Source organism: Fundulus heteroclitus, chromosome 20, assembly GCF_011125445.2.
Source record: "Fundulus heteroclitus isolate FHET01 chromosome 20, MU-UCD_Fhet_4.1, whole genome shotgun sequence".
Lineage (NCBI taxonomy): Eukaryota > Metazoa > Chordata > Actinopteri > Cyprinodontiformes > Fundulidae > Fundulus > Fundulus heteroclitus.
The window spans coordinates 41,294,466-41,314,909 of NC_046380.1; the positions used below are offsets into that span (position 1 = coordinate 41,294,466).

A 20,444-nucleotide genomic window follows, 5' to 3' on the forward strand; every position below is an offset into this window, starting at 1 on the left:
ATCATATAGCCCTTTGGTACTAGGAACATCATAATCCTGTAGAATGAGTGTCACTGGACACAAGGAGGCTGGGTTTCCCCTGCAGACTTGTTACCTTTGTAACCTGTTCTCAGACAAGCAGCAGAGGACTCTACTCTACAAGCTACTATGTTTATTGCCTGAGAATTGAATGTTAAGAATATTAATAAAAGGATTTAAGGTCTGTCATTTATTCTTGATCATTTAGAAAGTCTATCAGTCTCTAGATCACTGGAGATAGGCACCTGTGCCACCCATGGTAATGACAAGCATTGATTAATGGATGGATTTAAAAATGGATACTAAAGCACTGTGGCATATTTCCAGTTCTGGTTGCCCCACTAAATTTCTGTTGAATCTCATTTTGAGAAGAAATATTTAAATGTAAAAAATAACATATGAGCTACACAGCATAAGCAGGTTAGTTATTGTTCCACAAAGCTGCTGTGTGTTCATCATGTATTTTTTGCAGCGTTTCGTTCAGTCATCGCTGCAGCTGTTTGTGTTTTTTTTGCTCCCTAGAAATAGCCTGTCAGTCATACAGTGCGGTCAGTGCTGTGACGTCCTTCAGCCAGGATATTCTGTGGGTGGCAGTGATGATGACTTTAAGTTCCCAGTTTGTTCCCTTGTGTCACTGACATGAACTGAGAAGTACCTTCCATGTAGAAAAGACACCTCATGCCCATGTTCCTGTGGACCACTTGTCCTACTGTTATACATGGGCTTTAGAAGATCATAGGAACTTGCATCAACTGCAGAAGTAAATAAAAATGTTTGAGAACGTGCTTTAGGTTTTGGCAAAACAAAATAAAATGTAAGCAAAAAGCAGACCACATATTACTCCAGCAGTGTGTCTTTTATTTATCCTGGGCTGCATTTGGAGCAGCAGTGCTGGCTGTTGTCAGCTGAGTTCAGCAGCAGTTATTCTTGGCAGGATGTTGTTCCAAGGCAGAGCTGCTGGGCAAGAAATCCAGGTAAACTGTTGGTAGGCTGTTTGATTACTCTCTGTTGTGTAGAGCTGCCAGAGAAGCTCATATTCAGACCTTCAGCTCCACAGCAGCAGCAGACACTGTCAGGTTGTTTGGCACGACGGGACAATTTGCTCACTTTGTATGTGAGGGTGTTTAGTTATCCTGTGCCGTCATTGATGGCTGTTTTGGTTTCAGTGGTGATAAATGTGTCACGGACCACCCCTCGACTCGACTGCCATCATGCTCACTCACCACCCAGCTGATTTATGCACTGGGGAGGTGGCCTGAGGGGAGTCTGCACTGCATGCCCCCTGCCCGAGATGTTCTCATGAACTGACTGTTCGAAATCAAAAATGAAATCAAAGGCTAAAGTGTTAAAAGACACTTTGACTAGCAGTTATTTTCACTAAGATTCACATTTTAGACTTTTCCTCTAATTATTTGCCATGTCACATTGTTCGAAGATAATTTATTTTTATTTATTTATTTATTTGACAGGGACAGTACAATTAAACATTGCAACCAAACAGGTGGCCGATGTCCAAGTACATAAGGCTTGTAGCCATGGGCTAATTTGCAGCCTTCGTCCCTGGTTAGGCTTTTAAAAGGTGTAATCTGCAATACAAAGGTGACATCTGGTGGTCAGAGCTGTATTTTAACTGCGAAGATGTACACCTATATGTTTAACTTATCTTAATGTAAAATTACTTTATGCAACAGAAATTACTATTGCCCGGGTTGCAAAAGACTAAATAAGGAATGAAATCTTTTTCTGGATATTTCAATGTCCTGTGTGGTGAGCAGGACAACTCTAAAGTTGTAAAATATAGACAGGATCCTCTGAAGTCAAAATTCTATTAACCTTAGTCAGTTTTCATTAATTTAGCCCCATTCCAACAGGCATGTAAAAATTCAAGTGTTTCACACAAGCAAGGTTAAAAATCAGAAATAAAAGAAATTCACTGCAAATAAAATAAATAAAGTGAGTAAGTTGGATTCTCCTGACCAACTCCAACCTCCAAAATCCAAAATGACTGCTGGATGTTTAGAATGTGTTGGAAGCCGCTCCAAATAACTTATTTGCAATTCTGATGGGTTGTGTCACATTAAGTTCTTTACACACATGGTGTATCTGTTAGAGAATGTGGTCTTTTGGTCTTTGAAAGCTTAAAATACAAAGGAATATACAGTTTTTTAGCTGACACTGCAAATAGTAATTTGCTTGACACTTAATACAGAAATGAGTATATCCCACTGGTTCTCTGACTTTTAACAGGAACATGGTAGGTGTCATTTCAGGACCTATGAGCTATTAGGAATCCTGAATATGGTGATCATTGGATATACGTGTACAATTACTCCGAGGATTTTGACAGCATGTCAAAGAAACTAATCCAGAAGGTTGCGATTTGGACAGGGAAAAAACATGAGTTAAATGACAAGAAGAAACACCAAGACTTCATAACAACCATTTATTTCTAGACTTTTGTGCACATCTTTACAAGGGATGCCAACAATGGTGGAGAGCAGTGTACATTTGTTCACTTAAATCTTGATGGCTGTTTTGGTTTCAGTCAAATCCAAAAGTACAAATGTTTCTTCACTGACTTTTGACTCAACAAGACCACTAAGGTGTGTTATCATCATCATGATGGAAACTGCTGCTAGTTTATCTTTGGGTCACGTGTATAAAAAGGAACTGTTTGACAGCACTCATTGACCAAAACTGGAAACACTGGGAGAGAACAAGGAACTCATGGAAGAACTGAGAATCATAATTAGGGATTTGCACAAGACGATAACGTTTTTTAGTACTATTTCTAAACAAGAGCTAACAAATATCTGCCTGATGAGATATACAGAAGTATCGGATTTTTTAAAGTGTTCCAACTTTAGCACTGTAAGAAGACCCAAATGGTTCCATGCAGGTCAAAGGAAACAGGTGAGGATGTTCAGTTTAGTACCTAGAACTGATTAAAATTTGTGTCACTCTCCACAATGAAGACAGTTTTACATTCCCATGGGCTGACAAGGCGCTGACTAAGATAGAAGCCACTGCTCCAAAACTGACATCTTCAACTGATATTTCCAGCTGCCCATGTGGACAAGCCAAATGCCCTCCGCACAAAGGTTTGCAATCGGATGAAACAAAGTTGAGGAGTTACCGTGAGGATTTGAGAATTTAGAGCACTGTATAAACTGCCAACCATGGTGGTGCTTGATCTTATAAACTGCTAAACACCAACTACTTCCAATTTTCTTAAATTCAACTCAACTCACCAGCTAACTTGATTGGAATTTGGATGCAAATGAGTGATCCAACAGATCAATGTGGGTCTCAAAAGCCCAAACTGTCTTTGGTGCATAAACTTGGTTGACTTTGACATACAATGACGTCTTTAAAGCCTCAACTTCAACCCCCGTGACAAGTAGTGGATTAAACATAAAGGTCAGGTCTTTTGACTGATTTTAAAAGAACTCTATAAATTCGGCCATGAAGAATGATCAATATCCAGCTAACTTCACACCAATAAGCATGAAGTGCAACTTGCCCAGAGATTCCAAAAAGAGTAAAAAACAAAACAACTGGACTTGTTTTCCGTAGTTTGAAGACGTTTCGCTTCCTATTCAGGAAGCTTTCTCAATTCAAAAAGTCTGGAGTAATATGGAGCATCAAGCTTTATACTACTGCCCAACAAAGGCCTTGTAATGGCTTAGATAAACTGCAAATTCAACAGAAACAGGTCCACCCCCTTATTAATGGGCAGTCGTTAAAGACATTAAGCCAGCAGACTGAACCGAAACTGGTCCATTCCTCTGTAACAAGGAGTCGTTAGGGTTGTTATTGGCCTGGCTTGCAGGAACAATGTTTTGATCACCCGAATGAGGGTGAGAGTTGAGGTGATGATTGGCTGGAATTAATCCTATAGCTGTATTATAAGTTTTTGAGAGTTGGAACCTAAGGCCCCCTCCTCTGCTTAAGGTTGGTTTTTCTCTCTTAACTTAAATGGCTTCCTTCACACCTCTTTCAAACCATCTATCTTCTTTGTCCAAAATGTGAACATTTTGGTCCTCAAAAGAGTGACTTTTGTCCTTAAGGTGTAGGTGGACAGCAGAGTCTTGTCCTGAGGAGGTAGCTCTCCTGTGTTGAGCCATGCGTCTGTGGAGAGGTTGTTTGATTTCTCCAATATAAAGATGTAGCCTATATGTAAGTATGTTTGACCCGTTGTGGATTAAAGGGTAACTTGTTCAGGTTTTCTCTTAAAAATCAATCCCCTATGTCATTCAAACAAGTAACTAATTGATCAAAACTAGTGACATTATGGCCTCGGTGTACAGACAATCATTTTAAATTTGCTTTTTTGTTGTTGTTGTTCTTAGTCTTTACTTTTATTACTTACAAGAGGCGGATAGAAATAGAAATTGCAATGATGTTATGTCGGTCTGCCAGTTTTCTTATGAGATTAACGGCTTCCAGTGTGATGATGATGACTGTAGCCACTAAAATAAAGTTATTTGATCAATGGCAAACATACAATTGCAATTACAAGGTACACTTTTTCTGTTAAAGGACTTTCGGATTACTGTTAAAAAAAAGTCAACAAAGTACAGAAATTTTCATCTCCCCCAAAAACAGGAAAAGATGTCTTTCTGCCAAAACGTTACTACTTGATTGGAACTGTTACCACCACTCTCCAGTTGGTGGCAGTAATGAGCCATTAAATCTGGGGGGGGAAAGAAGGAAAAGGAAATTCCTGGCCGGAACCATTGAGCTTCACACAACTGACCACGGATTTGTTTATCAGTGACACACGGAGAACAGCTGTGTCTTCAGCCAGTAGCCTATAGCCAGTTTTGACGCCTTAAAGGCCAATGAAAGTGTCCGCGCGTGGCTTCATCTGACTTGCGCTGGTATATCAGGTGAGTTCCCCGCTGTCAGACCGCTAATGTTGTTTCTGTTGGAGACGCCAGGCTGTAAAAACACACCGACAGCACGCTAATGTTAGCTCAGCTGGCTAAAGAGGCTGAACCGAATGGCTCCAACAGGTTTAAAGGCCGGACCAGCCCCGTTAAATAAAGCGCGGTCAGATTACCTCTGGTAGTTTGAAATCAGAGTCCTACGTTGTTGCCATGGGAACCTGTCGTTTTCACGTGACCCCCGTCATTAGCTTTGAGTTAAATTAGGCACCCTCCCAAATGGTTGTTGATTACTTTCCAGTCTATGTAAAAACCAGGTAGAACCTCAAAAGTATTCACACTCCTTCGTGTGTTCTTTTGCGTGTTGTTCCGCTCCAGCTATAAGCTGATGTGTTCTGTGTGGAGATTGTATCAGATAGACTGACACAGAATGGTGCGGAAAGGGGAAATCTATCCGTCCTCTCCTCAGCGCGTCGCATGGACGCAGTCATCCTGTCCCTTTTGCAGAAAGCCCCTCCAGAGCAGGATGTTTCAACCCCTGTGTTTCATGGTTGGGATGGTACTCATCCTTCTGCGTTCCTCCTCCAAACTCGGCAAGTTGAGTTTATACTAAGATCTTCTGTTTTGATCTGGTCTGACCACAGGACTTCCTCTAGATCAGGGGTCACCAACCCTTTTGAACCTGAGAGCTACTTCATCGGTACCGTGTAATATGAAGGGCTGCCTGTACTGACCTTTGCACTACAAGCTCACCTTAACTTTGTTATATAAATATGTTTTTAATGCTTTTTAATTTTTAAATCTGTGTAAATACAAGTATGATTCAAATAATCAACTGATTAAAATAGCAATTGAAATGCAGCTCACTGGAGGGTTGTGCTATTTTTTTAACAGGCTTGAGGGCCCCACATGTGGTCCATGTTGGTGACCCCTATTCTAGAGCATCCAGATGGTTGTAGGGAGACATGAGACGGGCTTGGACCTGTCCTGCCCTGGTCAGGGGAACGTTGCGCACACTGCAGGATTTTAATCCACGGTGTAGTGGGTTACCCATGGTAACTTTTCAGACTGTGATCCCAGCTGCCTCCAGGTTATGGACCAGGTCCTTCTGTGTAGTTCCAGGCTCATTCCTCACTTTTCTAATGACCAATGATGCTTTACAAGGTGAGATCTTGCATGGAGCCCCGGTCTGAGGGAGGTTCTTCCACTTTCTAATAATTGGACCAACAGTTGTTGTCAAGTCCTTCGACTGCTCTTTGGTCCAGCTCATGGTGGAGAGGTAGGAGTCTGACTGAGTGTGTGGACTGGTGCCTTTTACACAACTGAAGGGTTCAAACAGGTGCAATTAATGCAGGTAGGGAGTGGAGGGGGTCTTAAAGATGAGCTAATAGGTCTGTGAGAGCCAGAATGCAATAAGATGCAAATTACTTATTTAAATATCATACAATGTGATTTTCTGTATTTATTTTTCTTAGATTCTGTCTCTCACAAATGTATCTATGTTGGAAATCACAGACCTCTCCATTCTCTATCTGTTGGAAAATTTGGTTATAATGTAAGGCGTTCAAAAATTTTCTTAAATACTTTTGCAGGTAATGTAAAAGCTTTTCCTGACTACAGCTGCCAGTCTGTCACCATCCGCCCCTTCAGATGTTCCACATTTAAAGTTTCTTCTTTGAACTTTTCCAGGTGGGGTTAAAGTGACATCATGGAGCCGGCCTGCCGTAAGGACAAACCAAAACTGAACTCGACCCCGACCCGAGGAGACAGAGCCAAGCAGAAGTCTGCACAGCAGGAGCTCAAACAGCGACAGAGAGCAGAGGTATCCAGGCAGATCGCTTTTCCAGTTTCTGTTCCTCACTATAACATCTGTAGTTATTCCAAACCTCTTTTGGTTGTTGTTTTCTTTACCTCCTGTTTGTGTCTGCTCTCTTATTTTCAGATATATGCTCTGAATAAGGTGATGACAGAGTTGGAGCAGCAGCAGTTTGAGGCCTTTTGTAAACAGATGCAGTCCCAAGGAGAATAACAGCAGCAGCTCTGCAGAAACTGCTCCACATGAAGTAGTTTCTGTTCTTCTGCTGAAAAAAAGACAAGACAAACTTTGCTCTTAATTAAACTGTTACGGACATAAAATCTCTGCTGTAACACGTTAATGATACAGCTCTTAAGGTGCAGAAGCTGTAGTGCTGATGTTTTAAGTATCTGTATATGTACGGATCTGTTTCTGGGTCAGTTCGTTCTTCCGTTTTCATACATGCGCTGCCATTTAATGCCATTTAATTCCTCCTTATGGAGAAACAAGTTGATATCCTTGGCCACAACCATTGTTAGCCAATCCTGATAAATTACAAAGATAATTAGTAAATACTCAAATCTCACATATATTGTAAATTAATTATGGTATATTTTCTGAAGAATTTGTATTACACCCTATTTCCATTTGTCTTGGTTCGGGTCCTCTTTGGACTAGTTGACGCTTGTGAAATATGACATTTTATGACTTTGGAAGGAAACCAAAATGGCTTTAAACCATTTCCTTCTCATAGATATTTATCGAATTATAAATATTAGTAGATTCCAGAAAAGCTATTTAAATAATTAGCTGCAAACGTAGGTATGAAATGAAGATGTAGAAAGACTAACGCTGTTTAAATACTGTGGGAGCAAATTTACAGTATTTAAGAAACTTAAAGCCTGCCACGTGGGACCACTGAATAGAAATAATTAGTAACTTCAGTAACTCGTGTCTGTGTTACTGGGACGGCTATATAGGGACAAATGTGTAATTTTAAGGATTTTTACAAACATTTCAAAAGTGAGAATCTGTCCAACTTTACTGCCTCCAAAACGCTTCATTGCTTTTTCTCTGACTGAATCAAGTCCGTCTGGAAACCTTGAGCTCTCTGTTAACGAACACAAGAAGCACAACGCTGAAGTCTTAGCTGCACAAACGGGGTGTAAAATGAAACGTTGGAGGTTTTCGTTGGCACACGCCGGGGTTCATTAGCGCCCGGCTGGGCTGTGTGAGTATCCCTCTAGTGATCACCAATGATTTGTTATGAGTGAGAGCAGTTTGATGTTTTTGTTTTTGAACTTGTTTTATTAACTTGGTGCTTAAACTGATTCAGACCTTTGTAAAGCATTTAATTGTGTTCTGCTCAGACCAACTTGTACCTGAAGTTGACAGCAGTGGAAGCATCTGCGTTCAAAGGAGGATATGTTTGCTGCAGATCGGAGATAATCAGATTCACCTTCCTGTGGTTTTAACAGATTCTGTGAGGTTCTGTTAACTCTGTCAGAATCACCAGTTTAATAGGTGAAAGAACTTTGATGTGTTTCGTTTTGTCATCGCAAGGGTCCGTTTTATTTCAGCCACAATCTATTTACTAAAACGGGTCAAAGCAAACGGGTTTTTATACGGCACGTTTGCTTTGACCTGTTTTAGTAAATAGATTGTGGCCTAAATACTTTTTTTTTTTTTTTGTAGAATCTGTATTCAATTCAAAGTTTGGTAGCTAGTTTACTGATATTTAGCACCCGTGTAAATGATTTAAGAGTTAATAATTTGGTGTGATATCTTTTAAAACTTAATCAAATATTCTGATGCTCTATAGCAGGGGTCACCAACCTTTTTGAGACGGAGAGCTTCGTCACATGAAGGGCTACCAGTACTGACCTTTGAATTAGAAGAGTCAGCCATCAACAAACATATTAGCAATGCTGTTTTTTTTTTTGTAAAGATATTGTAATTTTTAAATATATATAAATACAAGTGTGATTACAAACGTAAAGCAACATACTAAAATAACACTTTAGATGCAGCTCACTGGAAGGTTGTGCTAGTTTTAGAACAGGCCTAGGGGCACCACATGTGATCCTTGGGGGCTACCTGGAGCCTGCTGGCACCATGTTGGGGACTCCTGCTCTATAGGGATCTGTGGGGTGCTTATGAGTTATCTTTTAGTTTACTTTAAGAATAGTGATGCCTTCTAACTCATAAACATATTAGTTACTGTTGGGCCACTGCTTCTAACAGTCTTAGGCTGCGAAAAAACATTTGGAAACACGTTTTCACCGTTTACCGATTTCCATATGCTGTTACAAACTTTATAGCCTAAAGATTTATATTTTCTGTCCAATTTATGCTGTTATAAAAATTTTATTCAATAAAAAGGGTTTTTTCTTAATATTGTGTGATATCTTTACTAACATTGTTTCCTGGCCCAATTGTATCTCTCTTAGCTTAGACAAAGTTGTTTTCACTGAGGAGCTCCCCCACATCATCCCACCGAGTCATCTTTCTCAATCTTTCCACTCCTGTTTAACAATGGCCAGTCTCTGTTCACAAAAATGGCTCCCTCTACTCCCTTTCCAAATCAAAGTTCTTTTCTATGTAGGATGAGAACATCTTCATCCCTGAAAGATTGACCTCCAGCCTGCAGATGAGTGTAAATTGCCGAAACTTGGCCTGATGATGTTGCTTTTCTGTGCTGGGCCATCCTTTTGACCAAGGGTTGCTTTTGTTTCCCCAGTGTATACCTGGTCATAGTCCTCCTGGCATGTAACATGCACAACGTTGCTCTGATTGTGCCTGGGGACTGGATCTTTTGGAGGGAACAAGTCTTTGCCCTAATGCATTTTGGCGTTTGAAAGCCACTGGGACGTCATGTTAAGAAAATAAACGTCTCAGTTTCTCTGAAACTCCTGCAACACAGGAGATAACTACTCTTTGGGTTTCTTGTCTGCCAATTTCTTTTTTTATTATTATTATTTTTCTTTCTGGATTACTGAGATGCATCAGGACATTTGGAACCTTCTCAGTTTAAGTTGTACTAGGATAAAACAAAGTTGGAACATTTAAGAACTGGGCAGCGTCTGGAAGTTAAATTGGTTGACAGGGATTTTATGTAGTGCTATAAGAGTAAAGGGGGGGGGGGGGGGGGGGGGGCACATGCACACCAAACTAAAAAGTGAAGATCATGTGTAATTTCAGGTTAAGATCATTTTCCTTCCATATGACAAATGTGCACTGTTTTGTGTTGTTCCATCACATAATACCCAGTAAAATGCATGTGGTGGTAATTAGACACAATGTGCAATAATTCAGGAAGGCATCAACAGATTCCATATTACAATCAATGGCCCAATTTATTCCATCACTGTGATCAACCTTTGAATTGAATATTGCAAAAAGTAGTTAGAGGCTGATTAAAGATCAGTGCTGCAAGCTGTGGGTTGATGTAAATGTTAGTAAAGTTAAGGTGTAGTCAATAGTATAGCCATTGTAGCATTTTCAAAGCAGCTATTTAGAATCCTAAGGTTTAAAATGGTCCTCCTTGTTTTATTTTCTGATTCTTGGCTATAGTTGTTTCCATTCTCCTCCTCTTGTTGTTCCTCTGGTTCAGACATCCAGAGTCACAGAGCTCCCAGTGACCCGAACTCCAAACCACCCATTCCAGAAGTTGGTGTCGTGTCCTCCGTGTTCAAATGAGATGAAACGCATTCCAGGGCCGTAGTCAGAAAATGTATGACTGACCTGGAGTTCAAAAGAAGAGTGAAAACAGTGATTATTGCAGTGGGGTGCCCATGTTCTATGCAATTTGTAATCCACATTAATACATAATTAGTTATTAGGATATTTTCGTCTTATTTCTCTGTTAAAAGATTAGAAAAGCTGAAAAACCTGTTTCCATGAGCAGTCCGCCTCGGGGCACAGAGTCTCCGGCCCATGTTTATACTCCTGCAGGACTTCCTGATTCTCATCCAGCAGACAGGAGGTCATCTGATAGGTGCAGCCACAGTCGGTTCTGCCACAAAACCTGCAGAATGACAACATCACTGTAATCTGCAGCACACATCACCGAAGCAACCCTGTGCCTGCCTGTCCGCTGGAGTCTTACCAGTCTTCCACTGTGACAGCAGGCTGAGCATCCAGCTGATCTGGGCTGTAACCCTCCTCTAACAGGTCAATCACCTGCCTCTTTAAGCAAAGCCTAGGGTGTTGCATGGGAATGATTGTTAGAAATTAATTGAGATTTAGAGGGGCAAAATTTAGACATTCAGCTTATTACAGATGTCCCGCTGAAACTGCTACCAGATGCAGGCAGGATTGCTAACCATTTAAATGTTAGAATGACAGGGTTGGCTTGCATGTGGTACAATTGTAATATTCAATTAAATTTTATTTATACGGCACAAATGACAGTAAACACTCACTCAAAAGAAGTTGCAAAATATTTTGTGACTTCCTCATTGCAGAAGTCGTGACCACAGTCTCCCGGCATGTCCTCCACTCTCCACAGGTTCCCGCCATTTTCTGTCAGGTCCCAGAAATCCAGCTGCTCTAGGAGGGAAATTCAGTCTCAAACGGACAATCACAGAACCGGGTAGCTTATCTGGAATTAAGCTTTCAGATTCAGGACACCAGTGCTCATCAATATACCTTCAGTCAAAACTACAATTCACCATCGTGTATCAGGTTATAAGAATCAGATTCAGGTTTATTGCCAAGTAGGTTTGCACTTACAAGGAATTTGACTTGGTGTTGATGGTGCAGACAAAATAAAATAAGTAAAGTAGATACAGAAGCTATATACACACACTCAGTAAACTGTACTTTAATGTAACGCAGAAGCTTATAAGTCCTGAACTGGGGAGAGAGGCAGTGTCCAGTGTCACGGGCAAAAATAAAAAAGCTGTTCTTGTGGCGTGAGGTTTGGTCCTGATGGACCGCAGCCTCCTGCCAGAGGGAAGTGGCTGAAATAGTCTGTGACTGGGGTGCGAGAGATCAGCCACAATCTTCCCTGCACGCCTCAGAGTCCTGGAGGCGTACAGGTCCTGGAGAGATGGAAGATTGCAGCCAATCACCTTCTCTGCAGACCGGATGACACGCTGCAGTCTGCCCTTGTCCTTAGCGGTGGCACCAGCGTACCAGATGGTGATGGAGGAGGTGAGGATGGACTCAATGATGGAGGACTAGACCTGCACCATCACTGTCCTTGGCAGGCTGAATTTCTTCAGCTGCCGCAGGAAGTACATCCTCTGCTGGGCTTTTTTGGTGAGGGAGTTGATGTTCAGCTCCCACTTTAGGTCCTGGGAGATGATAGTTCCCAGGAAGCGGAAAGACTCCACAGTGTCAATGGTGGAGTCACAGAGGGTGATGGGGGTAGCTGGGGCTGAGTTCTTCCTGAAGTCCACAACCATCTCCACTGTTTTCACAGCGTTGAGCTCCAGGTTGTTCTCCCTGCACCAGGTCACCAGATGGTCAGCTTCCCACCTGTAGGCGGACTCATCACCATCAGAGAAAAGAGCAGGGAGAAGAGCAGAGGAGAAAGAACACAGCCTTGGGGGAAATCAGTGCTGATGAGCTGTGAGTCAGAGTCATGTTTTCCCAGCTTCACGTGCTGCTTCCTGTCAGACAGGAAGTCTGTGATCCACCTGCAGGTGGAGTCGAGCACATTCAGCTGGGAGAGCTTCTCCTGAAGCAGAGCTGGGATGATTGTGTTGAAGGCAGAGCTGAAATCCACAAACAGGATCCTGCCGTAGGTTCCTACAGTGTCCAGGTGCTGGAGGATGTGGTGAAGGGCCAGGTTGACAGCGTCGTCTGCAGACCTGTTGGCTCTGTAGGCAAACTGTAGGGGGTCCAGGAGGGGATCGGTGATTTCTTTTAGGTGTGAAAGCACAAGGCGCTCAAAGGACTTCATAACCACAGAGGTCAGAGCGACGGGTCTAAAGTCATTAAGTCCTGTGGTCCTTGGCTTCTTGGGAACAGGGATGATAGTGGAGGATTTGAAGCAGGCTGACACATGACATGTCACCAGTGAGGTGTTAAAATGTGAACATTGGAGACAGGTGATCAGCACAGTGCTGATGGAGGTGGATGGAGAGACAGAGTCTGGTCCAGCAGCTTTCTGGGGGTTCTGTCTTTTGAAGAGTTTGTTAACGTCTCTCTCGTGAATGGAAAGAGTTGTCACTGAGGTGGAGGTGGAGGTGATCTGTTGGGTGGAGTCGTGGGGGGTGGTTGCAGGACTGTCCCTTTGTCTGTCGAAACCACAGTAGAAGTTGTTCAGGTCGTTGGCTAACTGTCGGTCGTTCATGGAGTGGGGGGCTTTAGGCTTGTAGTTTGTTATCTGCCTAAGCCCTTTCCAGACAGAAGCAGAGTCGTTGGCTGAAAACTGGTTTTTCAGCTTCTCAGAGTACAGTCGTTTAGCCTCCTTCACCGCTTTGCTAAACTTGTATTTTGCATCTCTGAATCTGCATTTGTCCCTACTTCTGAAGGCATCTTCTTTGTCCAACCTTAGCCTTCTGAGTGTTGCTGTGAACCAGGGTTTATCATTGTTGTAACTCACCCTGGTTCGTGATGGAACACAGCAGTCCTCACAGAAGCTGATATATGATGTCACAGCTTCTGTGAACTCATCCAGACAGGTGGTAGCAGTCCTAAAAACGTCCCAGTCAGTATAATCCAAACACGCCTGAAGATCCTCCACAGCCTCACTGGTCCACTTCTTTGATGTCCTCACACGTTTGCAGAGTTTTAGTTTCTGCATGTAAGCAGGAATCAGGTGAACCATGACGTGGTCAGATTGGCCCAGTGCAGCACGGGGGACAGCGTGTTAAGCGTCTCTGACTGTGGTGTAGCAGTAATCCAGAATGCTCTCCTCTCTGGTCGGGCATTTAATAAACTGTTTATATTTAGGAAGTTCATGAGTGAGGTTTCCTTTGTTAAAGTCACCAAGGACAATAACTAAGGAGTCCGGATTTCTCTGCTCCACATTCAGTATCTGGTCTGCGAGCGTGCGCTGTGCGACCTGCACGTTTGCGTTTGGCGCGATGTAAACACCGACCAGAATGAATGAAGCAAACTCGCGGGGTGAATAAAAAGGCTTACAGTTTATGATGAAGGATTCCAGGTCAGGAGAACAGGGCTGCTGCATCACTGACACATCCTTGCTCCAGCCGCTGTTGATGCCTCAATCCTTCCCAGAGACACGCTTCTGATGGAACTGAACCTTGAATGAATCCCCTTGTCCACAGGAACCCCTAGTGGCTCTTTATTATTCCAGGTCATGGCAGATTCACATTCTTTAAGGTGAACTTTGGTTCTTTAACTTAAACAAAATATTATTTCATCAAATAATGTTTTGTTTAACTTGGGCTTTGCATTGTGAATGGATTGAAACACATGCCAAATGTTTTTAACTCCATTCCATGTGTTTTTAATCAGATCTGCAGTGAACAAGGATTCACCGAATTATTCTGATTATGACCAACCACTTTTGTTTTGTCTTTTGTTTGTTTTTTTTTTTGCATGTAAATAGTTCCTTAGCTTAGCTTCTTTTTATCTTCATTTTGCTTAGTAGTTTAGTTAAGTTTCACTAGCCTAGTAGAGAGGATTTGTTAATCGAAATATTGTGTTAATTCAGATAAACAGCATTATATAGTGATGTTCTCTGGATGCTCATTTTATTTCTGTTATTAAATTCTTGGACTTGAAAAGAAGTTGTCACTCCTTCATTCTATGTGTGTGCAGGTTTTGCTGTTAAAAGATCGCCAGTGCTTGAATTCATTCCTTTCAACCATTGTATTGATATCAGCTTAAGAGCTGATCATCACCAGACAATACTTAACAGACAGAGGGTTGTTTAATATCACAACAATATACAAAAAGTACAATGTTAAATCTGCGTTTTTCCTGAGGCTTTTAAGACGGTAAAATTATTTCAAATATATTAACCTTGAAGATGTTTCCTAGCATGCTTTCCCTTCATTACATCTGGGGGTTTAGGGAAGTAATGAGCACTTTCTAGGTGGAAGTGAGCATAATGACTTGAACTAAACCTGCAAAATATATTTTATGTGAAGTTTTAATGAAATCGTTTTGCTTTGTGTGGGGAAAAAAAATGCAGTGAAAACTCTTTATTAAGCTGAGTTACCAAAATGGCATAGCCTTTACCTACCTCCAATTTCAGACCAGGACTTTTTAGATCTTTATAGTTTTTTAAATTTAATTATAAAACATCATATTGGTTCCCCAAGGCTCCATTCTTGGCCCACATGATCTACAATGCTGCTCTTTAGTTCTCACAGATTAATGGGTGGACAAGATTTGCTGCTGTGTGTAACTACATGTGAGAGGAAGAAGAAAAAAGACATCTCACCCTCCCCACTGGGATTCTTTAACAGGTTTCTAGCCATGGTTACTGAATAAACATTGATTTTCTTTCAGGCCCTGCACAGAAAAGCACAGAAGATCACCAGTTAATCAAGTACTCGTATGTCTTTGCATTAATCTTCACCATTACAACCTCTACTTTCTCTGAAAAGTGTCTTCATTCTTTTGTGATTTATGCAGCCATCTTTGATGTGTGGGCATTGGTTGCTAAGACCAATGACGTCAGTCCTCAAGGGATGATATCGGGAACAACTTAGATCCATCCGTGGTTCGACGCACCAGAACCAAATGATGGTTAATTACTAGGCCTCTGGAGAATAAAGTTTAGCTATTTTAGTCAAATGGGGTGCTGCTAGGCAACCAATGAAACATGTAAGACACCATCTGTTGAGGATTAAAGTGGGTCACCCCTGAATTAGACCAACAAACACAATAGTTTGTGATTAATTTTAACTACGAGAGACAGGATTTAAACTGAGCTCATATGAAGTAGAGTCTGGTGCTTGAACCGATTCCAAAAACTACTTTCTGGTATGCTGACTCAGACAGGCTAAAAGCCAAGCTCTGTCCTTCTGAATAGGAGGCATCATGTAGGATCATCCAGAGTTTAGACAGATATCTCTCAGTAGGACAAACAACTGGGGTTGGCAGAGCCATATTTTCATCTAGTATATCTAGCACCCCCAAAATGCCAATTCAGTCTCACAGGTTACAGGAGATCTTTCCTGCCCACAGCCATCACCTTCTATCTCCTTGACAAATTGAGTTACATCAACATTTCATTTCCCTTTGGGATAAATAAAGTATTTTTGAATTTTAATTGATTTGAATCTGAAAAACCTTTCATTGAAATTCCTCCTTTTTAAAATACTTATTTCTTCCCCCGAGGGTTCTATTAAAGACGGGGTTGATTAAATTGTCCATTTGCTTTCATTTTTACTGTTTACATCAAAGACAGAAAAACTGCTGCTGAAAAATTGCTGAGTCATCAGCAGCTGCAAAGTCAAAGAAAAGAAGGCAGTCCAGTCACAAAATGATTAAGCAGAAATAATAGGTTCTAATGTCTAAATGCATAAAGATGTTTTACTCACAGCCAGAAAATGACAAACGTCCTGTTCTCTCCGTTCCCCTCTGCAAAGCAGCTCCCTCACCAGAGAGGCTTTTATAGGCTGCGGGTCTCTTTACAGGAAGAGGGAGGTGCAGAGAAGCAAGGACAGAAACACTAGAACCGCAGGAAGGGCAGTTCAGCAACACTCAGCAGACCAACACAACAATGCACTCAGCACAAATGCAGGAGTCAACACATCAGCTACAGCAGAAGAACAAACAACCTGACTTTGTATCATATATATATATATATATATATATATATATATATATATATATATATATATATATATATATATATATATATGATATTTCTAGCAAGTTCAACTATTAGAATTATTGATAAATTAGAGAGTGATCTTATTCATATTACTGTAAATGTACTGATCTAGTGAAAGGGGGAAAAGATTGTCTCTTGAACACATCTCCACCGTCTCCTGCCTATCCAGACTGAAGTGGGGCGATCTGAGTTGGGAGAATCAAGGAGATATTTTCACTGGCAAGCCAAGCTAACAGCTGCTTGGGACATGACTCACTGTGAGTTTTTTGCAGTTTAAAACAACTTCATCCACTTTGTTCACATCTTCTAAGCTAGGAATTTGAGATAAGCGGAAATCTGCTAGACGACTTTCACAGGTTTAGAACAATTGAAAACTGTGTTCCAAGTAGAAAAAACATATAGTTCCATAAAATAATTGAATGAACAGATCTTGATTGTGAAATCAGACTCAACTTCCTGCCTCCTTTTCCAGTGATGCTTGAAGGAAAGCTAAAATTAGCAATCTGTCCATCTATAAGACACTTAACACTTCTAAAAATTACAGTTGTGATCGGCCGTTTACCTAAACTCATAATTGTCATTGATGTTACAATGATAGGTTTTTGATACTTTACCTGAATTTCTCTTTTTTTAGGGTGGAATGATCATACACACAACACAAATCATTTGTTTAAAAAAGAATTGGGTGCAGAAGTTTTAATTTATTGTGAATTATTTCTAATTTTCTCTAAATTTCAGTCTTCATTGTAGCATCCAATTTGTTTCAATGTTGCATCAAGACATGACATCACCACCATGCTTTTGGTTGAGGGTGTTTTGTTGTCATTGTGGTCAAATAGCTCAACCTCCGTTTCGTCTGATTATCTTTTTTACTCCAGAAGGCATTTGGTTTGACCTTGTGAGCAGCAGCAAATAGTAGTCAAGATTAAACATAAGTCAACTGGAAAAAAGCTATTTCTTTCCATGTTGGTAACATCTCAGTCCGTAAAGACGTAAACCTCACGTTAGTGTGGACACGGCCACACATGGTTTCAGGACTTTCCACTTCACCGAAGGCTCGGTGGTTCCTGAACATAAAAAACTATTTCCTTTGCAACATTTGCACCTATTTACAAAACAATCTTCAGGATCGGTTGGTAGTGTAATCATTCTGCCCTGCAAAAAAAAATTATGGTTCACATAAAGTATCAAAAGTCCAAAATTATTATGACAGTCATTGCTGTGATGATTTCATATAAACCTCTGATCACACCTGCATGCTAGCTTGGTGTTGCTCTAAGGTGGTTGAAGTGCAGCGTAAAGCACTGAGCTTAGACTAAAATAAAATGGACTTAATTGCTGCTGTGGAGATCAATACCACTGATGACTGCTAGGTGCTGACTCTACAATATAGACTTTTGTTCTTAGTTGGCTAAGTCGATGAAGTTTTCCCATAGGATGGTTCTTTCGGGGAACATCCAAGCGGAGGCGTTTGGGGGGGCGACTGCTGACTTGACTCTTGTCTAGCAGACAGCCACAAATGTCAGTGATTTATAAAAACTGATGTTTTATACAATGTTATATGTGCAGCAACCCAAAATTCTATTTCTCGGAAAATTATACTATATAAGCGCAATTTTTAATAAAGCATGTTCAATGCTGTAATGTTGGTCTCCAAAATGCTTGAATGAGCTTTTAACAATCCTCCTAAGGCTGCGGTTTCTGTTGTTTGTGCACCTTTTTTCGACTAGTTTTTTAATTCTACTCAACTTTCCATTAAGATACGTGAATACAGCGCTCCTCGCCTATTTTGGCTTATTCTCTTTGTGGATGGTCTCAGTGCCTGTATGCTAGAAAACCATCAAGACAGCAGTCATCCTATGTTTGTGCAGGCCATAATATGTCCATAATAGATTTCTGTATTACGAGAAATAATTTCAAAAATGTATTGGTCTTATGTAAGTTGAACTTTCATTTTTAGTTAGCGTAAGCCGCAAATGTCAAAGTTAACATTGATCATATGTTAAAAAAGCTCCCTGTGTATGTAATGAATCTACATAGGAGTTTTTTTTATAGTTTTTCCCCCCACTGCGTTGATGAAATAAATGACCTTAGCTCTATTTTAAGTTATTTAAATCCTCTACCCAATGGTAAATCTAAGGCTTAACTTTACACATCTGCTCACTGCTGCCTGAACACTTTGGTGTAAGTCCAGCTTCTACACTGTCAGCAAGAATCTGTTCCAATTCAAAATCCAGGTCACTGTCTGAAATCATCACATCATCTGCAAAAAGCATTACAGAACTGCAGTCATCCTGTCTAGGGATCCTATCAGCAGCATGTGGTTCCTTTTGGTTGCCATTTACTCACAGATGAAAACCATGAAGTCTGCTTTGGGTGATTACACAAAATTCAGCTTTATTTTATAGCCACAACAGCAATGAGGTCAACACAGTGAATACATTACATCATACACACAGAACCTCCCAATATGGGAGAGGAATGATTCAAGTCAGACGTTGCAGTTTGATCAGGTTTCCTGCAGACAATACACACTAACATTCAACAATCAATAGAAAAACACTGGGCCATAAATAACAAGTGGTGTTCAGATCAATAAAAAGCTGGAGTTCTGAACAGTTTTCAAACGCGGAGCCAAGCTTGGTTTAAAGGCAACATTTTTAGAATGCAGCAAAGCCGGAGATTTAGTGATGTTTGATGGAGGTGCATTTGTTCTTTTAGGTTCACACAGGATTGACCAAGGAGGAACATTTTCAACACGCTGGAGCTTCTGATGAGGCCCCCACTGTCTAAACTGACTTCCAAAACAGCACTGCTTCTCCAGTTGCATGGCCCAAGCCATCTCTTCTGCTTTGGTATTTTAGTGCAGCACCAGATAAACATGATTCCAGTGATCCAGCACCCATAAATCACCCTGCACAAAAGGGGTGCCAGCTTATGATCAGTGAGCCTCGTCCCTGGTTGGGGAAGGTGCTTTTCCAGTTCTGTGGAACAGCTGCAGGATGAGAACCTCCTTCTTGGATCTAAGCTTCAGAGGATGCCTGGGGTTTAAGGTGGGCCTTCTCCATGGTTGTTCCATACGGATCTGACCTTTTGAAGAAGCCCATCTGCAGATAAATATGAAGAGCAAAGAACTAAAATCAGAGATATCCAAATGTTTTTTTTTTTTTTTTTTTTTGCAGTGGCTCTAAAATTAAAAAACCTAAGAGGGTGCAGTTGCGCATAGCAAACACAGTAAAACTAAATAAATACCCTAAGTTTCTCATTAGTATAGGGATATTGAGGATTTCTTTTATCAGAATGAAGGTTTGCTGTTTCAGTATGACACAATCGGGTCGGGTTTCATGCAGCTCCCCAGTCTTGGATACACATAGGCTTGCAGTGGATGGAACAGTTAACAGATTCTTCATTCCAATACTATACACACATTTACCTGGGTGCAGTGAAGGAATGTATGTATTTGTACCTACTCACAGTCTTAAAAAGGGGACATATCACATGAAATCCACTTTTTTAACCCTTAAATATAGTTTGTTGTGTATTTGGAGTCTCTAGGAGTGCAGAGCATTTGAATGTAGTCTGTCTAGGAACTGCGTACATATATTTATATTTGTTTGGGTCACATTTTTCAATCTGTTCATTTTTCTCTGTTTACTATTAAATATTTTTGAACAATAACGTCATTATTTGCCACACAACTGCTAAACAAAGTCATGGACACAATGGGACCGGTCCACGGCAGCAAGGCAGCGAGCTCTCCACCGCAACCGCAGCAGAGAGCTCGCTGCCTTGCTGCTTCAAAGAGTGCTCATGAGCTAAGACAGCATTTAGAAATGAAATAAAATGACGGGTGATGACAACGTTGTGGTCGCCACCTTTAGTGTTGGAACATACGTTTTTTTGAACAGTCTTCAGTAAAATGCGCTGAACATATCAACATAACACAGTCTTGTATCGGACCTCGGTGCAGTTC

General features: G+C 41.0%; 3 protein-coding genes across 3 annotated transcripts in view; 1 reads left to right on the forward strand and 2 right to left on the reverse strand.

Annotated features, from left to right (window-relative positions):
* Positions 1-4,727: 4,727 nt before the first annotated feature.
* Positions 4,728-7,178, forward strand: LOC105934703 (small vasohibin binding protein). Its single transcript, XM_012874819.3, has 3 exons — positions 4,728-4,910; positions 6,597-6,729; positions 6,850-7,178. The coding sequence occupies exons 2-3, from the start codon at positions 6,616-6,618 to the stop codon at positions 6,934-6,936; spliced, it is 201 nt and encodes a 66-aa protein (XP_012730273.1). The 5' UTR covers positions 4,728-4,910; positions 6,597-6,615; the 3' UTR covers positions 6,937-7,178.
* A 2,854-nt stretch (positions 7,179-10,032) lies between these two features.
* On the reverse strand, positions 10,033-16,278 carry fbxo2 (F-box protein 2). The gene is made up of 6 exons (XM_021322788.2): positions 16,176-16,278; positions 15,071-15,141; positions 11,127-11,253; positions 10,811-10,903; positions 10,594-10,729; positions 10,033-10,446 (listed from the first exon to the last, which is right to left on the reverse strand). Exons 2-6 carry the CDS (start codon positions 15,105-15,107, stop codon positions 10,312-10,314), a joined length of 528 nt encoding a protein of 175 aa, XP_021178463.1. The 5' UTR covers positions 15,108-15,141; positions 16,176-16,278; the 3' UTR covers positions 10,033-10,311.
* A 2,564-nt stretch (positions 16,279-18,842) lies between these two features.
* The window catches only part of LOC105933956 (integrin alpha-5), a 91,911-nt gene continuing 90,309 nt past the window's right edge, over positions 18,843-20,444 (reverse strand). The window contains exon 30 of the mRNA XM_036151918.1: positions 18,843-19,578. Coding sequence (XP_036007811.1) covers positions 19,495-19,578 — 84 coding nt within the window. The 3' untranslated portion in view covers positions 18,843-19,494. The remainder of the gene's footprint in view (positions 19,579-20,444) is intronic.